A 25,095-nucleotide genomic window follows, 5' to 3' on the forward strand; every position below is an offset into this window, starting at 1 on the left:
TTATCCATTCCAATGTTGTTGGTAAAATTTTTCCCCCTTCCTTTGGAGGCTCAAATTACTTTGTGACTTTCATAGATGAATTTTCTCACTATATAACAGCATTCTCTATGAAAGCCAAAAGTGAAGTACTAGAAAAATTTAAGGAGTACTGTTGCATGGTAGAAAATCTCCAAAACAGAAAAATTAAATTCCTGAAAAATGACAATGAGGGGGAATATATAAGTGAAAGGTTTGACAAGTACATTGCTGCACATGGGATCCAAAGACAACTAATTGTACCTGATACAACCCGACAAAATAGTTTGGCAGAAAGACTGAACCAAACATTGATAAACATGACAAGATGCTTACTTAATGAGTCTGGAGCAGATCACAGGTTTTGGGCTGAAGCAATGGCCACTGCAGCCTATGTCCATGACAAGCATCCATCTATGGCAATTGATGGTGATATTCCAGAGGAAAGATGGTCAGTGTCTCGAAGCAAAACAGACCACCTCAGAGTTTTCGGATGCGGAGCCTGGAGCCATGTTCGCTCACACTCAAGCGGAAACAAGCTTGATCCTTAAGTTGCAGAATGTGTTTTGGGGGATATCCTAAAGGAGTTAAGGGCTACAAATTGTGTGATCTGAAGAAGAAACACTTTTTTGTCAACAGAGATGTCATTTTTGAAGAAAACGTTTTCACCTTAAAACTAAGCAAGTGTGACAATTCTGCAGAAGAAGCTACTCTTAGATTTGAAGACTTTGAATCAGAATATCCCCTGGACCTACCTGAAACAGAAGCTCGTGACTCAGCTCTAGATCACATAATTCCTGATGGAAATGACTCGTATGAAACCCAACATCTAAACATAGATCCAATTGAACAAAATTCTGAAAGATGTCCAGACCTACAACTTGAAAATACCCCAGATTACGAAGATGAAAGCCAGTCAGTTACACAAATACAAGACGTTGCTAACAACCTAGACCCTGAAGTCGAAGCAGAAGCCAGAAATCCTACCCATGTGAGTGAGACAGGTGAAAAAAGAAACACCAGAATTCCTAAGCATTTCGAAGATTTTTATCTGTACGATGCCCAAGAGATACAATAATCTGAAGAAAAGGACCCAATAACTCTGAAAGATGTCCTGAAATCACCTGAAGCTGACATGTGGTTAAAAGCCATGGAGGAAGAAATTCAGAATCTCACTCATCAAACCTGGGAACTAACTACGAAATCACCAGGAGCTAAGATAGTACCATCCAGATGGTTGTTTTGTAAGAAAAAAGATGAGATTAGGAACCAAGCAAAGTTCAAAGCCAGATGGTGGCAAAAGGCTATCTGCAAATACCCGGAGTGGACTTTCAAGACACCTTTTCACCAGTCATCAAACTTAAATCTATAAGGTTACTGCTTGCCGTAACTGCAGAGAAAAACTTAGGGGTTCACCAAATGGATGTGACAGGTGCATACCTTAATGAAATTCTAAAAGAGAACATATATATGGCACAGCCAGAAGGCTGCATTGAGAAAGGGAAAGAACACCTTGTCTGCCACCTGAAGAAAAGCATTTATGGTCTCCGACAATCAGGATGTGCATGGAATACCTGCTTGAACGACTTCCTGATCCAGTATGGATTGAAAAGATCAAGTGCAGACCCTTGTATTTACTTTTGTCATGAGAACACCACTATAATTGGAGTTTATGTTGACCTCCTGATAGTTGGAAACATGCCAGAGATAAATGAATTCAAGGAAATCATAAAGAAAAGGATCAATGTCAATGACCTAGGTCTTGCAAGCCAGATCTTATCTATGCAAATATGCAAAAAAGAAAATGGATCATATACACTAGATCAAATCGTTTATGTATCAGAAATCCTAGAAATTTTTAAAATGACTGAAGCTAAATATGCATCCACACCATTGGACCCCAGCATAAAATATAAGAATGTAGACGAACAACAGTAAGAGGAAATCAAAGAAAACAGCAAGGAAATCCCTTGCAAACAAGCTATAGGAAGTCTTCTTTATCTGACTTGTGGTACTCACCCAGACATGGCTTATTCTTCCACCTACATGAACCAATTTAATGAAAAACACACTGAAGAACACTGGACAGGTGTGAAGCGCATTCTAAGATACCTAAAGGGAACACGACACAGAAAGTTGAGATTCCAGAAGACAGGTGAGCCACTTCAAGTCTTTTCAGATGCTGACTGGGCAGGTGACAGAACTAACCCTAAATCTTACAGTGGTTATATAATGCTACTCGCAGGTGCTCCAATATAATGGTCGAGCAAGAAGCAATCCACAACAGCTTTATCATCGGCAGAAGCAGAGTATGCGGCGATGTGTCACACTGCCAAGGAAATCCTATGGATTAAAAATTTGATCAAGGAAATCTGTAGTGAATTAGCTGCTTCACCTCAAAATGTGCTAGTCGAGGAGGAGCCAGGGAACAATCTTCTTAGCCAAGAACCATGTACTCTGAAAGAAGTAAGCACATCAATATTAAATTTAATTTTCTGAGAGACCCAGTGAAAGAAAATGTGATTATATTTGATCATGTGCCATCCAGCGACAGTCTCGCTGAATCTCCTAACTAACCAGACCTCGAAAAAACTTTTACGTGACATGAACTATGCCAGGACTCGCATGTAAAAATGATCTCCTTTGAAGTTTATGACTGAGCATAAGCCATTATAGTTGTAACTGTGTAGAGACTTGACTTAAAACCCCAGAAAGAAGCCTAGATACAAATTTTTCTTAATTATTTCTATGTAAAAATTGTGTTTCCTAGTATAACTTAATATGTGTTCATTTAATGATACAATTCGTAACTAGAGGTCAATAGGGTTTACGCATGTAATAGTAGCTAGCTACATTGTTTTTCTGTAAATGTGTACAACCACAGCATGATTAAGTTTTTATGGAATTATGTAAGTATCTTGCACATAGTGTGACTGGCAAGGGGGCCATGGTAAAATATAATATATATATATATATATATATATATATGTGCTAATCTCAATATTTACATTATGTTAGTTGGCAACAGTGGTGTTGTTGTCATTATGTGGTGTGCCTTGCTGTGGTTGCTTGTTTCTATGTAATCTAAATATTCTCAATGTATACTTGATTCAGACATCAAACAACAAAAATCAGTGTTTTCAAATTTTCACAGGACTGGTTTCGATGGTTTTACCGAACCACCATCCTCAGCTGCAAAAGCGCAAATGAACGAGATAGGATAAAATGATTAGATAAGATAAGAAAGCATGGGCAGGAGATAAGCAAGTTGCGCCATCTGTTGATGAAACCAGAACTAAAACATAATTTCTTTAAAGGCCGAAGGCAAAGATGGATTGGAATTAGAATCATTAACTAGAACAGAAAGATTTTTTTTTAATGTGAAATGCCTCCAGAAAATAAAGTTTTCCAATGGAAGATGTTTTTTGAATAGTTTGGCAGCAGAAAAATTGAAAGTGTGATTTTCGGACCAAAAATGTTAGGCAACAGAAGACTTTTGTGTTTCTTTTTTTCTAACATATGCCTCATGTTCCTTGATGCGAAATTTTAAGGCTCTCTTAGTTTGGCCAATGTAAATTAAACCACACTGGCAAGGAATCCTATAAATACACCAGGAATTCATATCAGGAATGGGGTCCTATGACTATGGAACTCGGAATTTTATTGATGGGAGAATAAACAACTCGAAAGTTAAATTTCTGCAAAATACGTGCAACTTTATAGCTAATTGGTGGAAAGAAGGGAATGACAACAGAATTTTTATAATCTCCTAAAACAAGAGTGTCCCTTTTAGTGTGTTGCGACGAGAATGTTTTAACTGCTTGATTAATAATGTTGGGTGAAAAGCCCCTGTCAATAGCTATTGCTTTTAAATAATTTAGTTCTTCATCAAGCGATAGTTTGGACGAGCAAGCTTGAAGAGCACAGAAAACATAGGAATAAAATGAATTTAACTTTTGTTTAGTCGGATGGCATGATTTAAAGTGTGGTGGAAGGCAAACCGATGAAGGTTTACAGTAAACCGTAGTACTGAAGTTGGATGTGTTACATGTGACCAGAATGTTGAGAAACGGAAGAGAATTGCAAGTCTCAAGTTCAAAAGTGAACTGAATAGCAGGATCAATAGAATTCATTGTTGATAGAACTTTATTTAAATCATCTTTATTACCTTCAAACAGGGTAAAAGTATCGTCTATGTAGCGGAACCATCCCAGGAAGTTTAAAGTTTCAAACAATTTTGATTCATAGTAATGCATGTAGATATCAGCCAGGATGGGACTGAGGGGGCTTCCCATGGCTAATCCCTCAGTTTGCTTGTAATATCTATTTTAGAAAACAAAATACGTTTGCTTCAAACAGAGTGAGAGAAATTAGCTCATCAATTTTGATGCAAGAGAAATGAAATTTGCAAAGTCTGATTTCTAGACATCTTAATGCACCCTCCACTGGAACATTGGTGAATGATGATCTTACATCTAAAGAAACCATGAGTAAGTTTCTAGGAGAAATATTTTTAACCTTTTTTACAAACTCTATTGAATTTTTTATGGTGTAAATATTATTGTCTAATAGAGTTGAAAATCTAGAAACTAAATATTTAGATAACGAAAATGAGGCAGTACCTAAATTTGATACAATAGGGCGGAAAGGAATACCACTTTTATAAACTTTGGGAAGAGCATATAATCTGGCACAATTCGCAACACAATTTTGCGCTGTTTCACTATAAATGTCCGCGTCTCCTTGCAAATTGTTGTTACCAAATATTATCGCCGTGTATTATATATTTAAAGAAATTAAATAATGAAGAATCTGCATGAATACATGTATGTTTCTCGCACTGTGACAAAATTGACGGTATCTAGAGCCATCAAATTTTGAATAATGTAATCCTCCACCCGAACATGGGCATCTGGATGGTCGAATTTTGAATTTTTTTTAAATCTATTTCATATTTTGTAAAACTTTAACGAATTTTTGATTAACAAACTCAACGAGTTCAAAGCGAGCAATGGTAACACTGTAAGGAAAATAACATTTTTATCTCCAGTGCAGAAATTCTAAAGATATACTGTTTTCAAATGTATGTGGTTTACGGGCGAAGAACATGATATTCAATAAATATAGGTAACACACAAAACATTAGAAAAAGGTTCCTTTTGGGTGTAATATAAAATTTGAGTGCTTCTAGATTTTATTTTATCTTTTTTTCCTTCATTACACTCAGAAAATTTTATGCTCCGAATTTTATAAATTACTAAAATAAATAATCCACTTTAATGTTAATAATTTAATGATGATATAATCAAATAAATGATCATTTTGTAATGTTATTATAGATTTGAAAATCATTGCCTGAAAATGTTCATTAAATTAAAAAAAAATATCATATCTTGTTTAATTTTACCTTATTTATTTCAAAGCATCATGTACTATCAATCTTATTTAATTTTTTTTTTTTATTATTTTTACGCAAAATTAAATTTATAAATTTTGTGCTTAGAGTTTTTACTGTTTTACCAAAGTAAAGATGTTTGTACAAGAATTACACGTGAAAAAATTGCGCAAAATGCAGTAAAAAGTGCTTTAATGAGATATATTAAATCCTATTTGAAAAAAAAAATGTTACTTTCATAATCTCATCATTATGCAACGTATCACATTTAATAATTAAAAAGTTATGTGATACAAACGCCATAGGTTTCGGTGTTAAAGTAAACCAGATCGTCCCTACTCTTTCTTGTGGACATGTCGGTGACACGCGCCCCGCCCACTGGGTTAGACTATCTCTTATAAGGTCCATGGTAGCTATCCTTTTTAGTATCATGCTTTTGCCAATGGTATGCCGGGTAACATTTGTTTATAAATTATACTGTCACTGTAGATGGTAATATTTGCTAAATACCTTTGATGAGACCAGAATAGCATGTTTTACCGCTAAAAGCTCAGCTTGAAAAAAGATGTTGTTGCTCCTCATGTGTCCATTTCTTTCTCTTGGTTCTGAAAGAAGCACTATGAACATGTGTACTACTGTCTTGTTTATATTTGATCCTGGAAATGTAGGTATACTGAAGGTTTCTTCTTTTATCTTTGCTATGATATTCTCATGAACTGCAGGGTATATTATGTTTTGATTCCGAGGTTGCTCGAAATATAGCAGATATAAGTCCTGATCTTCTATCTGCTTGTTTCTCTTGATGTGCAATAACATGGCTATGTCTGCATCTTCTGCTCTCTGATGAAGAGGTGTGATTCGTGTTAGTACACAGAGTGCTACTGTTGAGATAGTTCTGTATGCTTTTGCTATTTGTACGAAGAAGGGGCATTGAAGCTAGAAGTCTTTTCTTCATCACTGTCATGAGATAGGTCCATGCTGGTTCCCCATAGATGATTATTTTTTCAATTATGGTTTCATAAAGGATGTTTTCCATCTTCAACTGTAGACTGCATGTTATACTTTTTGTGAGAGCTCTAGAAATATTCTGGGTTTTCTTCTAAATGTCCATGAGGTATAGGATCCAAAAAAACTTTTGTTTGATTTTCAGCCGCAGAAATTTTACTTTGTTTATGATCTTAATTCTTTTGTTATTGATTTTAATACAAGGGAGACTTTGTATGGATTTGCCTGGTTTTGCAAATAAGACAATATGCAATTTTGGCTCTGAAATTATTAATTTTTGAGTTATGTAGATGGGATGGAATTATGGAGACTGTCTTGTTGCTGTTTTTTTCTAATATATTTCGTGAGTGTCCATTGTTTTGATTGTCACATTGTTGGGAAAGGAAGTGAGCTTTGTATGGTCTGGCTACTTGTACCAGGTGATATAATTGAAGGTGATGTTCCATAGGTCTGCACTTAGACAAGAGCCTTGTGGACATCCCCTTTGTAAATTTTTTCTCTACTTTGCAATTGTTGCTGATGATCAATGTTACCCTATTTGTTAGGAAACTAACTCATGATCTTAAATATGTTTTGAGGACATTCAATGTTGTTATGCAATGCTTCAAGGTTTTCAGGCCACCGCACAGAGTCAAACACATTTTTAAGATCCATACAGAGTACTGCTGTATGAAAGGTAGAGGACTTATTCTTGCGAATCTGCTTTTGAAGTTCTGCAATTGCATATGATGTAAATTTAAGAGGTCTGAAGTACTGATGTACTAGTCTGCTGTACTGATTGGGGTTTATGATTTCATTTTTCTCCAAGTGTGTATTCTGCCCATGATTGCACATTCCAGTAATTTGCCTATTGCAGTTAAAAAGTTATGTAATTTTGCCTCAGTTATTTTCTTTTTATAGTTTGCTAATTCATTTCTGTATTTTACCCATATTACCATTTTCAAATCATCCAGAGCACTTCATTTCCTTATGAAGAGCTTTTGTATGTTGTTTTTCACATCTTAATTTCTTTGTCCACCAGTTAGTCTTTGTGTTCTTGCTGTTGTTACAAAGTTTAAAGGTGTTGATCGTTGTCTCCTGTATTGCTTTACTGATTCTGTGACATAATGTACTGATTTGAATGGTGTACATTCGTCAATAAGTCTTTACATACTTAAGAACGATGGAGATTTTTCTTTCAAATTGCCTAGCTTTGAAATTGCAAATGTTCTTAATTTAAGGTCCGAGATTTCAAGTGATAATTCAAATGAGATCTAGTTGTGATCTGAGTGACTTGGGTCATCCAGAAATTTTCACTGTTGTATTTTATTGAAAATATTCAATGTTGACAGCGTCAAGTATGGTCACCTTTGACCACTTATTGTTTCAAATGTAGGGGTATCTGAAGAGAGATTATGTATATACAGATTATGTGTAGCAATAATATTCTGCAAGTGTTTGTCCTCTGTTATCTGTATTATTGTAATGGCAAATTTGATGGTGGCCATTGAGGTCATCAGTAATCATATGCTGTAACATTCTGAGAGATCTAAGAATACTTTTTAATCTCTGGAGATTTGGGCCCATGACCTCTAGTGGTGAGCAATAATGGATGTTACTATTAGTTCTTCATTTTTACTGTTAATGCTAATTGTCAACTATATTGCACGCCTGTGGGTTATCCAAAGCGTCTTTTTGGATTGATTGAAATTTTTGCCAGTGAAGGGGCATACAGTATACCAGTGAGAGAATCCTATGGAGATGCACTTAAGTGATGTTTACAAAATCTTTCACTGTGAAGAAACAATATTAGACAATCAAAAAATAACACCACAATATGAATCTACAAATTTCACACTTTCTGTTGATATGGGTCACTTGAAGTTATTTTGAAGCACTGCATGTATGTGTGATGAGAAAAATGATGAACATACGTGATTAATGCACAAGTAATCCATTGGTAATCCAATGGGAGATTGCTGTGGAGTTGCACTAGAATTATGTATACAATAACTTTCACTATTTAGGCATTCAAGAAATAATGCTACAACATGAGTCTACACTCCTCACACTTTCAGTTGCTATAAAACACTTGATGTTTTATGAAGTAATGCACAAATGTACTATGAAATAATTATTATCAATAATACTGTTAGATGCACTTAACCATTGTGGGTGAAAGATGAATCGCTCTTTTTACCTCAGGTTATCCAGCATTGAAAAATGCCTGTAATGGTTGCATTAATAGTGACACAAGCATAAATTTTGCATCTATCTCTTCGTCTTCTCTTATTGAATACAATGATATAAAAATTGTTACTGAAATCATAAAAAATTCAGTTAATACCACCGTTCACCATAGAGCTCAAATAACACATGTCCTGCTCATTCACTAGAATGATACTTCAGCAGTTGGTGGCAAAAGATTTTCAGTTATGGACAGAGAAGTCAAAGAAGGAACTGCGAAATGACAAGTGAAGAACAGGGTTGCCACGTTACCGGAAGAACCGGGAAAAGTCAGGGAATTCAGTCAGGGAAAATTGACCAAAAAATTCAGGGAAAAGTCAGGGAATTTAAGTATTTTTGTCAAAATCTGGAAAAGTCAGGGAAGTTCATACAATGATCCCGCCAAAAAAAGCGATTTTTGCGCCGACGTCGGAAGAGATAACTTTTTTGGCGAATTGCCTATCACGTGAGTGTCTGCTGGCATAGAGCCAATTTTCGCAGCTCCAATTTGATTGCCTTTTATAAAGGCAAAGCAAGTTTCCCGCAACTTTTGGTTTCCAGTATTCTCGAGAATCGCATGTGCAGTGCATGAACTAAAGAAAGTACCTGTTCTCGTATAAAACAAAATGGGTTTAATCTTAGTATACGGTACCATGGAGATTAGAATCAAAGAATATGTATTGTAAAGAAGGAAAACCTCTCTGCAACAGACGTGGCTCCGTTCCATCATAGAGGGAAACAGCTGTGCATGCGTGATATATCTGCCGCCAAAGCTGGAAACCGGTGTCGAAGTTCGAAGGTCACGTTATCAAGAGTTCATTAAATGAATATCCTTTAAAATTTCTTTAACCACTTGCGCTAAAAAGACGTGCCACGCACATCGAGATGTTTTTGTCTCAAACTGCGAGCGACGTGAACACCACGTCGATAAGCATTTATCACAAAAATGAAAATAACATGGTGCACATGTCGCCTAACAACGAGATTGTTTATTTCTCGAGTTACAGCTCTGGATTGCACTCGCAGATGCGGAGCGGTGTAAATGAGACACTTTACCACTTGCTATATTGTAGCGCACGGCACTGCAACCGTGAAGTTTAGTCTTAGCGCAAGTAGTTAAACTCTAAATTAAAAGAAAATATTTTTTGGCGCAAGTAAATTAATTCATGGGTTAGTAATTTTCAGGGGGGGGAAAACTACGAAAATCCGTTTTTAAAATTATTACAAAAAATCCAAGAAGAAACGTCCTTTGATAAAACGTTTCTTCTTGGATTTTTCGCAATAATTTAAAAATGGATTTTCGTAGCTTTCTTTTTGTCAAAGAACGTTTCTTCTTAACACGTTTCTCAATTTCCGGTACACATCGCGGAGAGGGAAATTCTGGCCACCAGGTTCCGTCGCCAAATCCCTTGGCAAATTTTCCCTCTGCATTCTAGCGGCGTAATAGCATTTTACTTGTATGGAAAATTTTCTTCTTTACATAGACCAAAGAATTAGAGATTCTTTGCATAGACGTTTTTTGGTTAAAATAATCTCCATGTATGGATTTGGCGACATGATGATGCGCAGTAAACGGGTCATTTTGGTCTTGGCGACAGTTTTCAAAATCGTGCCAAAGCCTTACCGTATACTAGAATTTTACCGCAAAATCTTTTTAAACTTTTCTTTTTAATAAATACCTTGCCATTTTGCAGTAAAATAAAAAATAGTAATCTGTCATCTAGGCTAACCATGTAATATAACTATATTCGCTAAAATATCGTTGATTATTCTAATTCAATTTTTAAGTAATTATCTTTATTTTTATGTTATTCGTATAATTTAATGATGCTTCTTCCCTCTAAATTTATTAATTATTAGTAAATAATATTTCTAAATTTCAGGAAATTTTCTCTGGCATAATCTTGAAATTAATTCTAGCAGTATGATGACATACCATCACGAAATTTAATGCACATATTTTTTTCTTATGTATGCTGCGAAATAAATATAAAATACCTCAATTTATTAAAATAGATTTCTTTCTTTCGTTTAGCTGCAGAATGTCTGCAAAAAAAACCTTATTTTATTCCAGATTGGGAAGATTCTAATCTCAATCTTCAGTGGAGAAAACAACAACTATTATAATTATATTTGTGTTTTCAAGTGTTAGGTGCTTTTTAAGAACATACCTCACACAAATTAAATTTACCTAAAATCTAACCTAACTATTTAGCATTGCGTTGTGATTTATAAGGACCGGATTAGCCTCGTGTTGAACTGATGATGATCATGAGTAATAATTAAATAAAACATACATTTGTTATCCAATGTATATATCTTAAATTTTATTAAGTTTCTTAAGTGGAAAAGTAAACAAAATTATCAAACAAAGTATACCAAGTATAATTAAGAATAAATGTCCTCTGGGATTTATTGAATAATTAAGTGAATTTGCTACACAATACAAGTAATAACATAATTTACCTCTTAACGTAGCCAATGTGCATTACGCGGATAGACTGGAATTTTCTTGAAACGCACCTGGAAAACCTGGAAAAGTCAGGGAATTTCATTCTCCTGTTTGAGTGGCAACCCTGGAAGAATTGGATGATCTTATAACTCCAGCCAACAGTGAAAGCAATGATAATGATAAAGTTCCTTTAACTTGCAAGAAGTTAAAACAAATTATTAAAAATGGGCACAGGAATTGCCTGTCTTTGCATAGAAACTGAGCAAGTGAAGAAAGAAGATACTTTATGATATGCATTGAAAAACTCTGCATTCCTTGTTTTTAAACTTTTTAAAGAGTTGCATCAGTTATTGTCTGAAGCAAAAATCATCATCTTAAAAAAAAAAAAAAAAAAAACTGTCACTTATTTGTTAAGCAGTAATAAAAATCCCTTTGATAACATTTCTTCTATTTTTTCCCCTTTTAATCACAAGAATATTTAGATTTATTTAAGTTATACATGTTTTCTTAATCTGAATCATACCTAGCACGTTATCCATAGGAAGTTAACTTTGCAGAATGCAATATTTCTGTAGTTGCAGTGTATTGACGATCTAACCCCTGCATTCTGGGAGTGTTTACTGTACTGTAAGAGACATTTTAAATGAGTTTTATTGAACTACAGATTTTAGCAAAAAAGGAGCTACAGTGTCATGAACAAGAAAAGATTTCTTCCGAGTTTATTCATTGATTTAATGATGCTATCTCCAGAGATGCTACATTAAAATTGTTGTATATGCAGCACTCAGGCAGTGTTCTAAATGTGATTCAATAAAAAGTAGATAAATAGTATATGTGTAAAAGGAAACCTGATTGCATTTAATTATGTAGGTCAGTCAGGAAGTTAGTTGCACCCCTTCATAAAAATTTTCTATCAAAGGCTATTTTGATGAACCTGTCTGGAAACACTTCAGATATTTAGCTGCATCGTGTGATGTAGCGGCTTTCATGAGACAATTTTAGTTCGTCTGATAATCAGCCATAAACATGTCTCAACAGCTACAGGTGGCGTATTGGAAATGCGTGCAGTGATTCGTTTTTTTGTGGGCGAAAACATGTAACTGCTGTGAAATTTATTGGCAGTTGTAGGAAGTTTATGGTGAAAATGCAATGTCTCATCAAGCTATCTCGAAGTGGTGAGACATGTTTGAGAACGGACGTACAGTATTGACGATGCTGAATGCGAGGGACCATCAATTGCCACAAATTCTGAAATTGCTGCTCACGGGAATGAATGCATTCTTGCGAACAGATGCATAACAATACATGAACTCTCTAATGAAGTGGATACTCCTCATGGAAGTGTGCCTAAAATTATTGCTGATCAGCTTCAATTTCATAAATGTGCTCGATGGGTTCTTAGTCTACTGACAGAAGAACATAAAGGGAAGCATTTTGAAAGTGCGTTGAAATTTCTGCAGTGTTATTGAAGGAAATGAGTTTCTGGACAAAATTGTGATCGGAGATGAGTCTTGGAATTACCACTTTTCATCTCGAAAGGAACGCAACTCCCTCGAGTGGAAACATGCCACTTCCTCAACTCAAAAATGTGTCAAACTGTTGCATCTGTGCAGGAAAGGTGATGCTGATGCTGTTTTTTTGACAGAGAAGGTTTGGTGCATACAGAACTCATGCCAAAGGGTGCCACAATTAATGCACCTTTGTATTGTGAAACAATAAAACGATTGCGACAATCACTTAAAAATCTACGACCAGGTAAACTGTTGAAAGGCATTGTGCTTCTGCATAACAATGCAAGACCACATGCAGCAAAACAAGCATGCGACCTTCTGAAAAAGTTTAGGTGGGAAGTGTGGAATCACCCTCCTCATAGCCCAAACCATGCACCATGTAACTTCCATGTTTTTGGTCCCATGAAAGGAGAACTTTCAATGTGACGATACCACTTGGATGACGAGGTGAAAGCTTCAACCCAAAAATGGTTATCGAGCATTGAACGGGATTTCTTTGCATAATGATACTTTTTTGAAATAAAACTTTCTTCTAGGATGCTGAATGAAATGATTTTAAAATCTTTTTGTTAAAGAATATTAAATTTTGTTTACAGCAAACACTTTTATCTTGATCTTAATTTCATTTTGTTTTTAGGTGCTGGTCAAGAAAGATATAATTCACGAAGAAATTGTCAGAGATGGACTTTGTACGTCAGTTTTCGAGATTTAGGTTGGCAGGTTAGTCAATTATAGATAACTCATTACGTTAAATTTGTTAAATATTTTTGCTTAAATACTAATTATTAAATAACTGTCACATGTTTCAGGAAAAGCAGAATATATTAAAAAGCATCTCAATTTTAAGGTGACTTACTATGATATAGTATTTCTTTGATTTTAGCATGCCTTTTTATAGCCATATATTAGATATTTTTAAAAGTATCTGCAACATTTTTAGTCTTAATATTCTTATATTTAACTAACAATAAAGCTTCTGTGGAAAATATTCAGTAAGCCTTAGGAAAGACTTCAGAAAATTTATCACTATTTAAATATATTAAGGCTCAGCTTTTTAATTTGTTTAAGAAAGCAGCTATGGAAATGACAAATTTGTTACATTTTGAAGAGTAGCTTTTTTTCTCTCTTCATCATTGTTTACATTTGAATTGTTTAAACAATCTTATCATAATAGGCCATTTTGCCTTTAAGACAGAATTCCTTTGTGTAGACTACATCTATAGCCAAGTTAAAATTACATATAAATAAAATTATGATGCCTACTTACAAATTTGTAACTAATATCTGCATGTTTCATTTTAATATTTATTGAAAAATGATAAAATATCATCAGTAACAGTTTTCTTAGGATGTATTTTTTTGGGGGGAGGGTACATGTGTGCATGCACACATTAAATAGGTTGCATTTTAATTTTAAAAAAAAACTATAAAAAAAATCATTCTACCATTTTCTCAAAACATTTTCATCAATAATTGTACATGCTAAGGTGTAAGTAGTTTTATTCAAAATAGTTTCTGTTTTATTTATTAAAATTCTGTGCTTCTAACTAAACTCTTACAGGTTTATAACAATTCTAAAAACTGTGTAATTATAATTTTTGGCTGTAGCATCAACAAGGAAAGTAACCAAAAGCCTAATCAAATAATTTCTGATAATGTAGTTTATTAAAATGATTAATATTTTGTAATGATCAGGACTGAGGTTTCAAATTAAAATAGTGAGAAATTATTAAAAATAAATAACCATATTACATTGAATTTAAGCTGCACTGTAATGGCTTCACGGGTGAATAAGGCACCATTAAAGAAAAAAAATGAAACAAGCATTTATTAAAATTAACGTTCAAAGAATAATAGTAAACTCGGAGCAGTATCTCGCTCCTACAACATAGCGAAATCTACTACCTTCCTCCTCTGAGGCTAACATGCAACTATTGTTTCTTTCAATTGCTGGTCTCTGGCAGGCAGCTGATTGGTTCACCGCAGCCAGATACATGACACCCCCCCCCCGATAAGATTGTGCTACGCCAAAGCGAAGCAGAATTTGAAAAACTGAACCAGCAAATGATTTCACAAACTAATGCTTAATAATTAATACACTTATTAATATTTAAATCCTCTCATATTGAAATAAATAATAAAGCACTTAAATGACATATATAAACATTTTTACAAACGTAATATCTAATACTTGCTAGTATCTCAATATATATATATTTTCTTAACTAAATTAATTCAAAATATATGAACATGTATATATGATGTAATAACATACTTTAAAATAAGTGCAATAAACATTCATCTCACAACAGATGAAGAGACACCTTGATACAATACTGGAGTTCTGTAATAAAATATATATGCAATACTATTTCAAAACACAATATTATAATGCAACATTAAATAGAAACCAGTAATTTGTTTTTCAAAACAGATGGAAAGTAGCTCTCGTACAATTCCCGAACAAATGAAAAATAACAAATGCAAAGTTTTAAACATATTAGTTCATACTATTTCATTCACCAACTAGTCTTGAAAGACTATCTGCATTTTTTAATTGTGCACCAGGGCAATGAGAAATATGAATATTATGTTCAACAGCGCTGGTTATTTGGATCTCACCAGGAAATAACGCGATGTGCTTGAGTAAAAGCTCGTGTAATTCCTTTTGTTTGCTACCCTCTGAATGACTAATATCCACCTCGATGTCCCTTCTAGTTGCAGCGCAATCCACTTTATTTGAACTTGGATAAATTTCCCCAAACTCGAATCATCTTCAAATATCACTCTCACAGTTTGTGCTCGAACATAAAATTTTCTTATTTTGTTTACCTGAACATGCCACACACTCCCATTAGGTAATTTAACTTTATAAGAATGAGGATTTACTCTTTTGACAATTTCACCTGGTCCTGTCCACCTAGCATATAGCTTGTTGCTAGAGTCTGGTATAAGTAAATATACTAGATCACCATTTTTAAATTCTTTCATATTTTTGCGACGGTTAAAATAATATGCGTAAGCTTCTTGTTTTTCCCTCGGCAGATAAAGAAGCGAGCTCAGATGTTTTTCTAAATTTATCTTTAATTCTTGTCGATAATCAACTGCTGAATTACTCAGATTAAGTGGTAATGGTATTTCACCAGTCCATGATGATTTTAACACAGCTAAGGGAACTCTAGCTTCACGACCGTACATAAGCATAAATGGAGGTACACCTGTAGTGCAATTTGGAACTTCACGATACGCAAAAAGTAAATAAGGTATGTGCTTGTCCCAATTAACAGGATCTGTGCGAATAACATGATGTAACATTTGTTTAAATACTTGATTCCATTCTTCCACTGAGCCGTTTGATACTGGGTAACCAGGTGTCGAAAAACTAGGATGAGTTCCTGACCTTTTTTCGAACTCTTGAGTTAACTGTGAGGTAAAATTAGTGCCTTGAACGCTACAAATTATTTCTGGAATACCGGTTCTTATAAAAATATCTAAAAGAGCATCACAAGTAGCTTTAGCAGAAAGACTTTTTAAAGTATGACTTCTGGCCATTTTGAATGATTATCTATCAAACACAAACAATATTTATCTTTCCTTCCTGAAGGCAGTGAAATTTCACCAATAATATCTATATTTACTGTATGAAAGGGATATGGCGCGCGAACAATAGGAGTAATCGGAATTTTATCCGATTGTCTTTTCGGACTTTTTAATTGACATCTTTCGCATGTTCTACAGTAATTTTCTACATCTTTGGATATGTTTGGCCAATAAAATGAAAGCTTAATTCTTTCTTTAGTTTCCTCATACCTAAATGATTTCCGAATATGGAATCATGAGCTAATTGAAGGACTTTATTTCGATAATTCTCGGGCAAAACTAACTGTTGTATGTTTTCCCCACAATTTTTTTCTTTATGAAAGAATAATTCGTCCTGTAAAAAGAAATTATTCTTCCCTAATTCTGTGTCCTTAAAAGAGTTTATTAATGTTTGACAGTTTCTCTGATCGACCTTAAATTTCTTTTATTCCGAATAACTGTTTAGTCTTTCATCATCTTGATTTGCAACTGAGCTAAAAAAAAAAAAGATTTATGTTTGACAGTTCAACGGCGCCAACCTCAAGTTGTTTTTGTTTATGAGTTTCCGGTTTTGTCTCGGGAAGACTGTTGATTCATTCTTGTCTTCAAATATGCGATCCCATACATATGGTGTAATTAAACATTGAGCTTATCTGTCAACGCGAAAAGAGGTTTTACGCGCGAATATAGACAACTATTTATTTTTTTGTAATAAATGGGAGTAGTTGCTAACTTTGCCTTTATGACGTCGCCAAATGCAGAACTTAAAATGATTTTACCCTTACTTTCTATTTTTAAATCAGGAATTAATGTAGTGTTCAAAATTGGTATTTCCGTACCTGAATCTTTTATAACTTCTACTTGCTTCCCTGCAATGTAAATAGCAATCTTTTCCAAGGAATAAAAATTAAGTTTTCCGTCGGAACACTCACGTTTTTGTAAATGTTTAGGATTTACATTTGTAACAACCGCAAAGTTCCATGCTTCACTTTTTTTTAGGTACAGAAATCGATAATGCCTGTACAGCTTTCAAAAGCTTGTCTTATGAAAGTGTATTTTCTATGTTGTTACTAGATTTGTTGCTACTTTTGATTTGTATCAAATGCAGTTTCGCAATTTCTTCTGACTTTTCTTTCTTCAGCCGTAGTATTAAGGAATTCAATAACAAAATCTTTATCTTTCAAATATTCTTTAGAACTTAAAAGCTTATCTTTAAATTCTACAACTTTTAAACTAGAATTGGCTTCTTCACCGAGTTCCTTCAACACCGAAATCAAATCACTTTTAACTACTCCTTTAAACATATTTATAAGAAATTTTCCTTAAAATTACAACAAAAATTTCTCACCTTTTCTCAAAATCCAGCCACCTTCGTTCACTCTGGTTCTCGAAAGAGAGCGTAATGGCTTCACGGATGAATAAGGCACCATTAAAAAAAAACGAAACAAACATTTATTAAAAATTAACATTCAAAGAATAATAGTAAACTGGTAGCAGTACCTCGCTCCTACAACATAGCGAAATCTACCACGTTCCTCCTCTGAGGCTAACATGCAACTACTGTTTCTCTCACTTGCTGGACTCTGGCAGGCGGCTGATTGGCTCACCGCAGCCAGATACATGACATTTCTATTCAAAATTTTGAAACATAAAATTAGGGCACAGCCTGAATTCAAAGCAAATATTTTGTCTACTAATCATCCACTACCTAATGATTGGATCATTTTTTAAATGTTTCATTATTAGTGATTTATATATCACTCAAAAAATATGCTTTGGCTGAATAATGAAGATGTCCAAGCAATAGGATATGTGAAGGAAATTCTCAACAAATTATTTTATATTAATGTGTGCTTAAGTAAATAAAAATATTTCTTATAAGTCAATATCTGTTAAATTAATTTTATTCACTTTTTGAATATTCTACTGAGCTTAAATTCAAATGCAAATATTTTTCATTATTTTTTCCAATTTTAAATAAAATCATTCTGCGGCTTAAATTTGAAATGTTACAGTATTTATGTAAATAAAATTATAATAACAGTACATCTTTTACCAGAACTGCAAATGTGATTAAGTTTCTTATAAAACAGTTCAAAATCCTCAAACTAAATTCATTATTGCTCCATCTAATTAAGATTTTGATTGCATTTGACTTTATACAGTTATTTCTCTTTTAGTCACAGTAAGTAATAAGGTATTGTGTCTATGAGTATGTCTTCCAATAGTAAAATAAATCTTTGTATTAAGAGCATTTTTTTCTTCTAAGCTGAAATTTTCTCGTTTGAATTTATTTTTTACTTTCCAGAACAATTTTAGCACTGAATAATGCAGTTAAATAATATGCACTTTTTTTTTAACTGGATATTTTTTTAACTTTATATTGGTAAAAGCTTTGTTCAGCAATAAATGGAATTTTGAAAAACCAGCAGACTGTCTTAGTTGAATTAATAAAATATTGGATTATAAATAGTAAATAATGAAAGATGTTATATTACTGATTAATTTTTCAATACAATAAGCTCTTTGTTGACTCATTATTTACAAAAAGCTCATTTCTGTGCATAATTGTTATGAAATTATCTGCTTAAAATCTAGAAATTTATGGTTACAGAAAAATGAAAATTTTTAGTTAAAACAAAGGGAAACTGATCATGAAATATGTCTGTTGTTTTTGATAAATAGAATGCACATATTTAAACTGTTTTTGAGCTGTGAAAAGTAATTCTTAATGTATTAAGAGTAGTTGAACAAAATTAATTTTGAGACCACAATTTTGAATCTTGCATAGAGTATTATGCTATTGTTCATTGACTGCATCGTTTATTCAATTTTTTTTTTGTCAGTAACTTGGAATTAATTATGTACCTATGAATAAAAAATATATTTTATCTAAATATTTCAAAAAATATTAAATTTTTGCATCAGTTTTGCATCTTATTTAAGATGGCACAAAGGAGGGTTAAAAGAATGCATTGATTATTTTTATAAATTTTATAATATTCTAGGATTGGATTATAGCACCTGATGGATATGGTGCTTTCTATTGTCATGGTCACTGCCAATTTCCATTGAATGCCCATATGAATGCCACAAATCATGCCATAGTACAGACTTTAGTCCATCTCATGGATCCATCAAAGGTTCCAAAACCATGCTGTGCACCAACCCAACTTTCTGCAATTACAGTGTTATATTTTGATGACAGTTCTAATGTTATTTTGAAGAAGTATAAAAATATGGTTGTCAAATCATGTGGATGCCATTAATATGTAAAATGTCAAATTATGTGAATGCCATAAATATAGGAAACTGAAATGCTATATAAGAAAAGAAATAAATATTATATATGAAACTGAAATGCTGTATAAGAAAAGAAATGAATATTAACCACATTCAATATAAACCCAAATTCTGTGATATATTATTTGAATGATATGATGAAGCCATATTTTTAGCTTGTTTCTTGTTTATAATAAATGTAAAATTATATAGGATAATCAAAAGATGTGCTTATGGGCTTTTTTCCTGCAAGTATTAGTTCTAAACACATAGATCCAATTATATAGTTTCTTAAATTATAATGCAAAATTTTTAAAACATGTCTAAATCTGCAATCTCTCTTTCTCTCTATATACAAGTATTTTGAGTTAATAAATTATTGCATTGTGACAAAACGATTTTTAGAGATCTACAGGTTGATTTTTCAAATTCAAGTGTAACATAAAACTAATGTAAATGCGCTCGAGGGAAAAAAGAGACAGCATTTCAGTGACAATAAACCTTTTAATGCAGATTAAGAATCTCAAATTGACACAAAGCTTCTCTTTGGATTACTAGAAAACAAAATAGTTCTGTATTATGTATGTAATATATGGCATTAAGAATAGCTTTCATCGATTAAAGTAGTTCTGAAAATGGTGCAAAATGATGAACTAGATAGATTTTAATTTAACTTTAGTTAGATTATGAATAGTTCGAGATGTATTTTTAAAATCATATGACACTCAATTTTTTACAAATTTACAAATTTTGTACACTGTCCATTTACCCAGCACATGAATGAAAGTTGAAAGTTTTTCTGTTTCATGCAGGTAGCAATAATTACTAGGTTACATGAATAATAAATAGCCTGATAGCACAACATATTATATGACTTGATGTAATGGAAGAACTGAAGAATTTAGATTCCACTAAAAATATTAAAAACAAGTTTCTTTTGAATTTTATAATTTGATTTAGACAAAGTGTATGGAGGTTATCCCAATTTTGACCAGGGATCCTTGGGAAATCTTGACAGAAACTGTGGATCTCGTATCAACCTATTATATCATGTCTGAAGTGTGGTAGGAAGTGAAGATTTTTGTAAAGAGTAGCAAATAACATATTAAATGCTGTTAATGCTAATGAGAATTATTATACACTCTGTATACAGGGGAAAAATAAATTACATTATATCACAGACTGGTATTTGAATGAGCTTTAAACAGTTGAAATGAAATGACGCACTTTATTTTATTGCAGCTGCTGAAAAGATACTCTTTCTTAGTAAAAAAAAAATAATAATAATAATTGTCATTGTAAGCTGATTGTTCTGTTTTGTTTAGACTTGATTAAAATCAGTATTATGCTTTAAAATTCATCATGTAATTTCCTCTTTACAATAAACAATGTATATGTCAATCAAAACAATTTTTCATGCAATGAGTTTTATTCTTTTTTACTAATAAGTGCTTATTAGTTGTAACATGCTTTGATATTCAATTTCAAGGCTTGGATTTAACTATTAAAGCAGCTAGCAGCCAGAAGGCATCATAGCTGTTGGAAGGTAAATGAAATATATTACTTGAAATGCAATAGCTTTTATTTTAAAGTCAGATCATACAGATATAGTCTTGCTGTGCTAACTGCACAGTTCTGCCTCAGTTTTGAGGGAGAACATCTTGGGGGTTGGTCAAAAAGCCCCCCACTTTTACCCTACCATTCAACTTCACAAAAGTACTTTTTGAATGCAATGTATTTTGAGTGCCCGCTTGCCGCGCATACACTATACACTTACAAGCATTCATGCCTTCTCCAGAATTCGAAACTAGGCCCATCGATACAGGTGTCAATGTCACTAAACACTATATTGGCACATTAGAATTTATCTGCTATAGTTCTGATTTAAAATTTAAAAAAAAAAAAAAAAGAGAGAGAGATTAAGTTAATATAAAGAAGGGAAGAAAACTGGTGGAAGAAAGATTACTTTCTGAATTTTTATTGGTGCATTAAGGGATTAATGATTTCATTTGGCTGTAAAAGCATGAATCATTATATTTGTAGCTTTGGCACTTTTTTTATGAAAATTACAAATAAAGTTTATGAGATTTTTTAATAAACACATACTAAATATTATATGAAACTTTATACTTGCAAGTATATGTCTGGTGTCAGGATTTGAGGAAATAAAGCCCATAGTCACCTTTTTTGAACAGCCTGTATGATTTACAATTTTTTTAATGATGTTGAAATATTTTTCCATAATTTGTGCCTGAAAAAACTGAACCAATTTCATCATAAGATTAAAGAGTAAATTTCATTGAGAAACTAGTTTTTTTGGTATAAATATTATTTAATGAAATATTTTACATACTAATAAATACATACATTTTATCTAAAAACATTTTGCAAGTTTCATTATGAGACCGGTGAGTGAAATATTTTAAAAGTCTTGTATTTGGTGAAATTGAATTATCAGTATATTAATCTAGAGTAGTTTATCTAATGAAGCAAGAAAAGTCTTTCTTTAAGTGCAAATGCTATTTTATATTTTCATGCAAGGAAAAAAAAAAAGATTCTGTCAGATATATATTTGTGATAAAAATATGAATATTTTAATTATGAGTTATGTCATAGTAATATACATAATTTTTCATACAGATTTGTGATAAAAATATGACTATTTTAATTATTACGTATATCATGGTAATGTACTTAATTTTTCATGATGTAAATATGCATGAAATGAATTGCAATTATGTTCATAAAGGTTTTTTATTTTTATTTATAGCTTTTTATTTTAATGTACCTCAGGTATATTTTATATGTGATGTGCCTTACCAATAAAGTGCCTTTTTTATGTTTTTCTGATATGAGTTTTCTGAGCCATAGAGCCTCTTAAGCGTTTTTTATATCATTGTTTATATTATTGATTTTAAGATATTTCATTATTCATTTAGCATAGAAAAGGAAACCTAAACATATATATAAATATATAAATTATTAAATTGTATAACGTAAAATATTGGATTTTGAAAGGTAAAATAAAGAGGCTAGAAGGACAGAAATTCTTTAAAAAAATTATTATATGCCTCTATATGTTTTCGTCAATAAGTAGAAAATTCCAAGATTCCTTTATGAAAGAAAGCTCTGGGTCTAAATGAGAAAAACATCAAAAGTGCTTCAACTTCTGTAAAGTTTTGATTGTTGAAAAATTTACCAGCCAAATGAATTATCCCAATCTAGAAAGAGTGACAGTTTGTTGGGCTAACGTCTGAGCTGTAAGATGAGGGAAGAGCCATATTGTAGTTGATTTTTGTTAGTCACTTTTTGGTATAACTGTAAAACAAGATGTGGCAGTTTTTGTTCATTTATGATGGCTACTATCTGCTAAGTGCGTGGTATCAGTTTCTTGATTGTGAAACTATGCTGTTATGGTTGACCCAGATAGCAATAAATTGTCATAGATGACTTCCTATGTAAGTCTGCACACACTGGTGTGTAAATGGTCTTCTTTAAACCTAAGAAGAATCCGAATCTTCATCAAATAACTACGACCCTGTTTGACAACATTACAACATTTATCAAACAGGATCAAATTCTTTAACATTCCTGGTGCCCTTAGTATGGTACTGTCTTGGGAAAACACCCAATGTAGAAGTTATCCTTGCATTATCTTAAGGGGATTTTAATCGAAAATTGTTTTTATATGATGCATTTTTTTACATATTGGTAATCTTATTTGGTCTTTTACGATTAAGGCTGAAAATATTTGTGCAGAACGTTTTTAACCGTGTGTTCATTAACAGCATTTTTACTAAAGCTGCGTTAACATTATATGCTGCATTTAATACGCTGTGGTTTATTTTCCTTTTATAAAGGTAAAGAGTACACAAACTGTTTCCCTGTATCATCTTACTCTGATGTTTGCAAATGCAGTTTGCTGAAATCTGACTTTCACATTACAATATTAATTGTTCATGCAAATTAAAGGAATGCTTTTCAAGAGTTTATTATTCCTTGTTAAACTGTATTTCTATAAATAGGAATTCATTTAATAGTCTTTCATATGAAAATGTAAGAAATTGTTTATGTAAATATATTTTTGTATGTGCTTATTTTTTATTAATGAATCTCATGAGCAAAATGCTTGTCTTACTTTCCTTACGCTTCAGAATTATAATAAATTTTTTGTTTTAAAAATCTCTGATGAGTTATTATTTTCATATAAGAAAATACATATATAAATGTTAATGTAAATAGAGATTAAAAATGCAAATGTTAATGCAATAGTGTACAAATGCAATGAAACCTCCTTAAGGCAACTACCCATGATTCTGAATGGTTTTGATTTTGCTGTAGAGGTAATTATTGGTTTAGAGAAATGATGATTGGTACGTAGAGTTTGTTTATTTTGTGAGAAATACTGGTGACTTCCAAAGACAGCAATTACCATGAGAGGTTTCATTGTATATTTACTGATGAATGATAGATTATTCATTTGCATTTTTATTTGAAAATGGTGAATAAAACTTTTACAGCAGGGAACCTGCTCTTTGTATTGGCATCCTGCAGATGGGTCACGAGTTTACTCATGTTTCACATGCCATTTGTTACAGATGGATCACAAGATAACTCATGTTTTCTAATGATATATTCAAAAACTTTGTTTGTTCAAGAGTATATATTAATAATCAATGTACCTGGGGCTTGAGTGGCTATCGGGTGTGTTGGCAGGTGGGTAATAGCTGGATGTCCTATATTATTTGACAGGATAGCTTTGAATAATAAATAAGAAGCCGTGAACCCCCTTCTGTAACCCTGGTGTTATACAACCTGTGCGTAGGGTGAATGACAGTGTGGTTGTAGTGTCTTAACTGAGCCTGTAGGAATGCCTGGAAACTTCTAGAATATTTTGCCTTACCCACCAACTGGCAATACTGGGTGGACCTTTTATCCTGTACTTTCTTTTCTAGTTTATATATAGCTGAAAATGACAATACAACTAGAAATTCTGTTTTTGCAGGCGAAACCTCTAAGGTAGACCCTTTTTTCCCAAACAAGGAAACTCGGAGAAAAATGAATCGAAGAAGAGGAAATGAATCCTTCGTTGAAAGAGGTAGAAATGAGCTCTACTCAAGTTACTTAATCAACATCTGGAGAAGAGCAGGAAGCTATCAAAACCACGACTGCCTGTCCAAATAAAATCAAGAAGAAAAATATCCGAAGCACACACACATACAAAAAAAAGTACAAGAGACAGACTTGAAGATTATACCTTCAAGAAGGCTCTTGGTGGTCAAGCTGGCTGTACTCATGCTTTTAGAGATAGCCTGTTTCGAAACAGTGAAGGAAACAAACAAATTGAAATACTTTTAGAATTTTTAAATAGTAATTTATCAGATGTTCCTAAAGAAAATGAAGATGTGAATAAGTGTGTAAGTGGATATTTTGATGGCTGTGAGGATGATTCTAGTGACAGCAACATTATGAGAATTAAAAAGAAGCACAGATAGCAGTGCTTTCAAGTGATTCTGACACTAACAATGAAGGTGATTCTGTTTTATGAATAATGACAATGAATAATAATAACAATGAAGGTGTCTGAATTAGTGGTCTGAAATTGATATTTCATTGTGCTTACTAATGACTGAAGGTCATCCTAGGGTCAT

General features: G+C 32.8%; 1 protein-coding gene across 1 annotated transcript in view; it reads left to right on the forward strand.

The window, feature by feature from the left end:
• Positions 1–23,628, forward strand: part of LOC118179589 (protein 60A-like) — a 47,823-nt gene extending 24,195 nt beyond the window's left edge. Inside the window, exons 5-6 of the mRNA XM_035348765.2 lie at positions 13,221–13,303; positions 19,171–23,628. Coding sequence (XP_035204656.1) covers positions 13,221–13,303; positions 19,171–19,431 — 344 coding nt within the window. The 3' untranslated portion in view covers positions 19,432–23,628. The remainder of the gene's footprint in view (positions 1–13,220; positions 13,304–19,170) is intronic.
• Positions 23,629–25,095: the final 1,467 nt, after the last annotated feature.

The sequence above is a fragment of the Stegodyphus dumicola genome, chromosome 1 (assembly GCF_044657685.1).
Source record: "Stegodyphus dumicola isolate Sdum_Otavi_A_Nest chromosome 1, ASM4465768v1".
Classification (NCBI taxonomy): Eukaryota; Metazoa; Arthropoda; class Arachnida; order Araneae; family Eresidae; genus Stegodyphus; species Stegodyphus dumicola.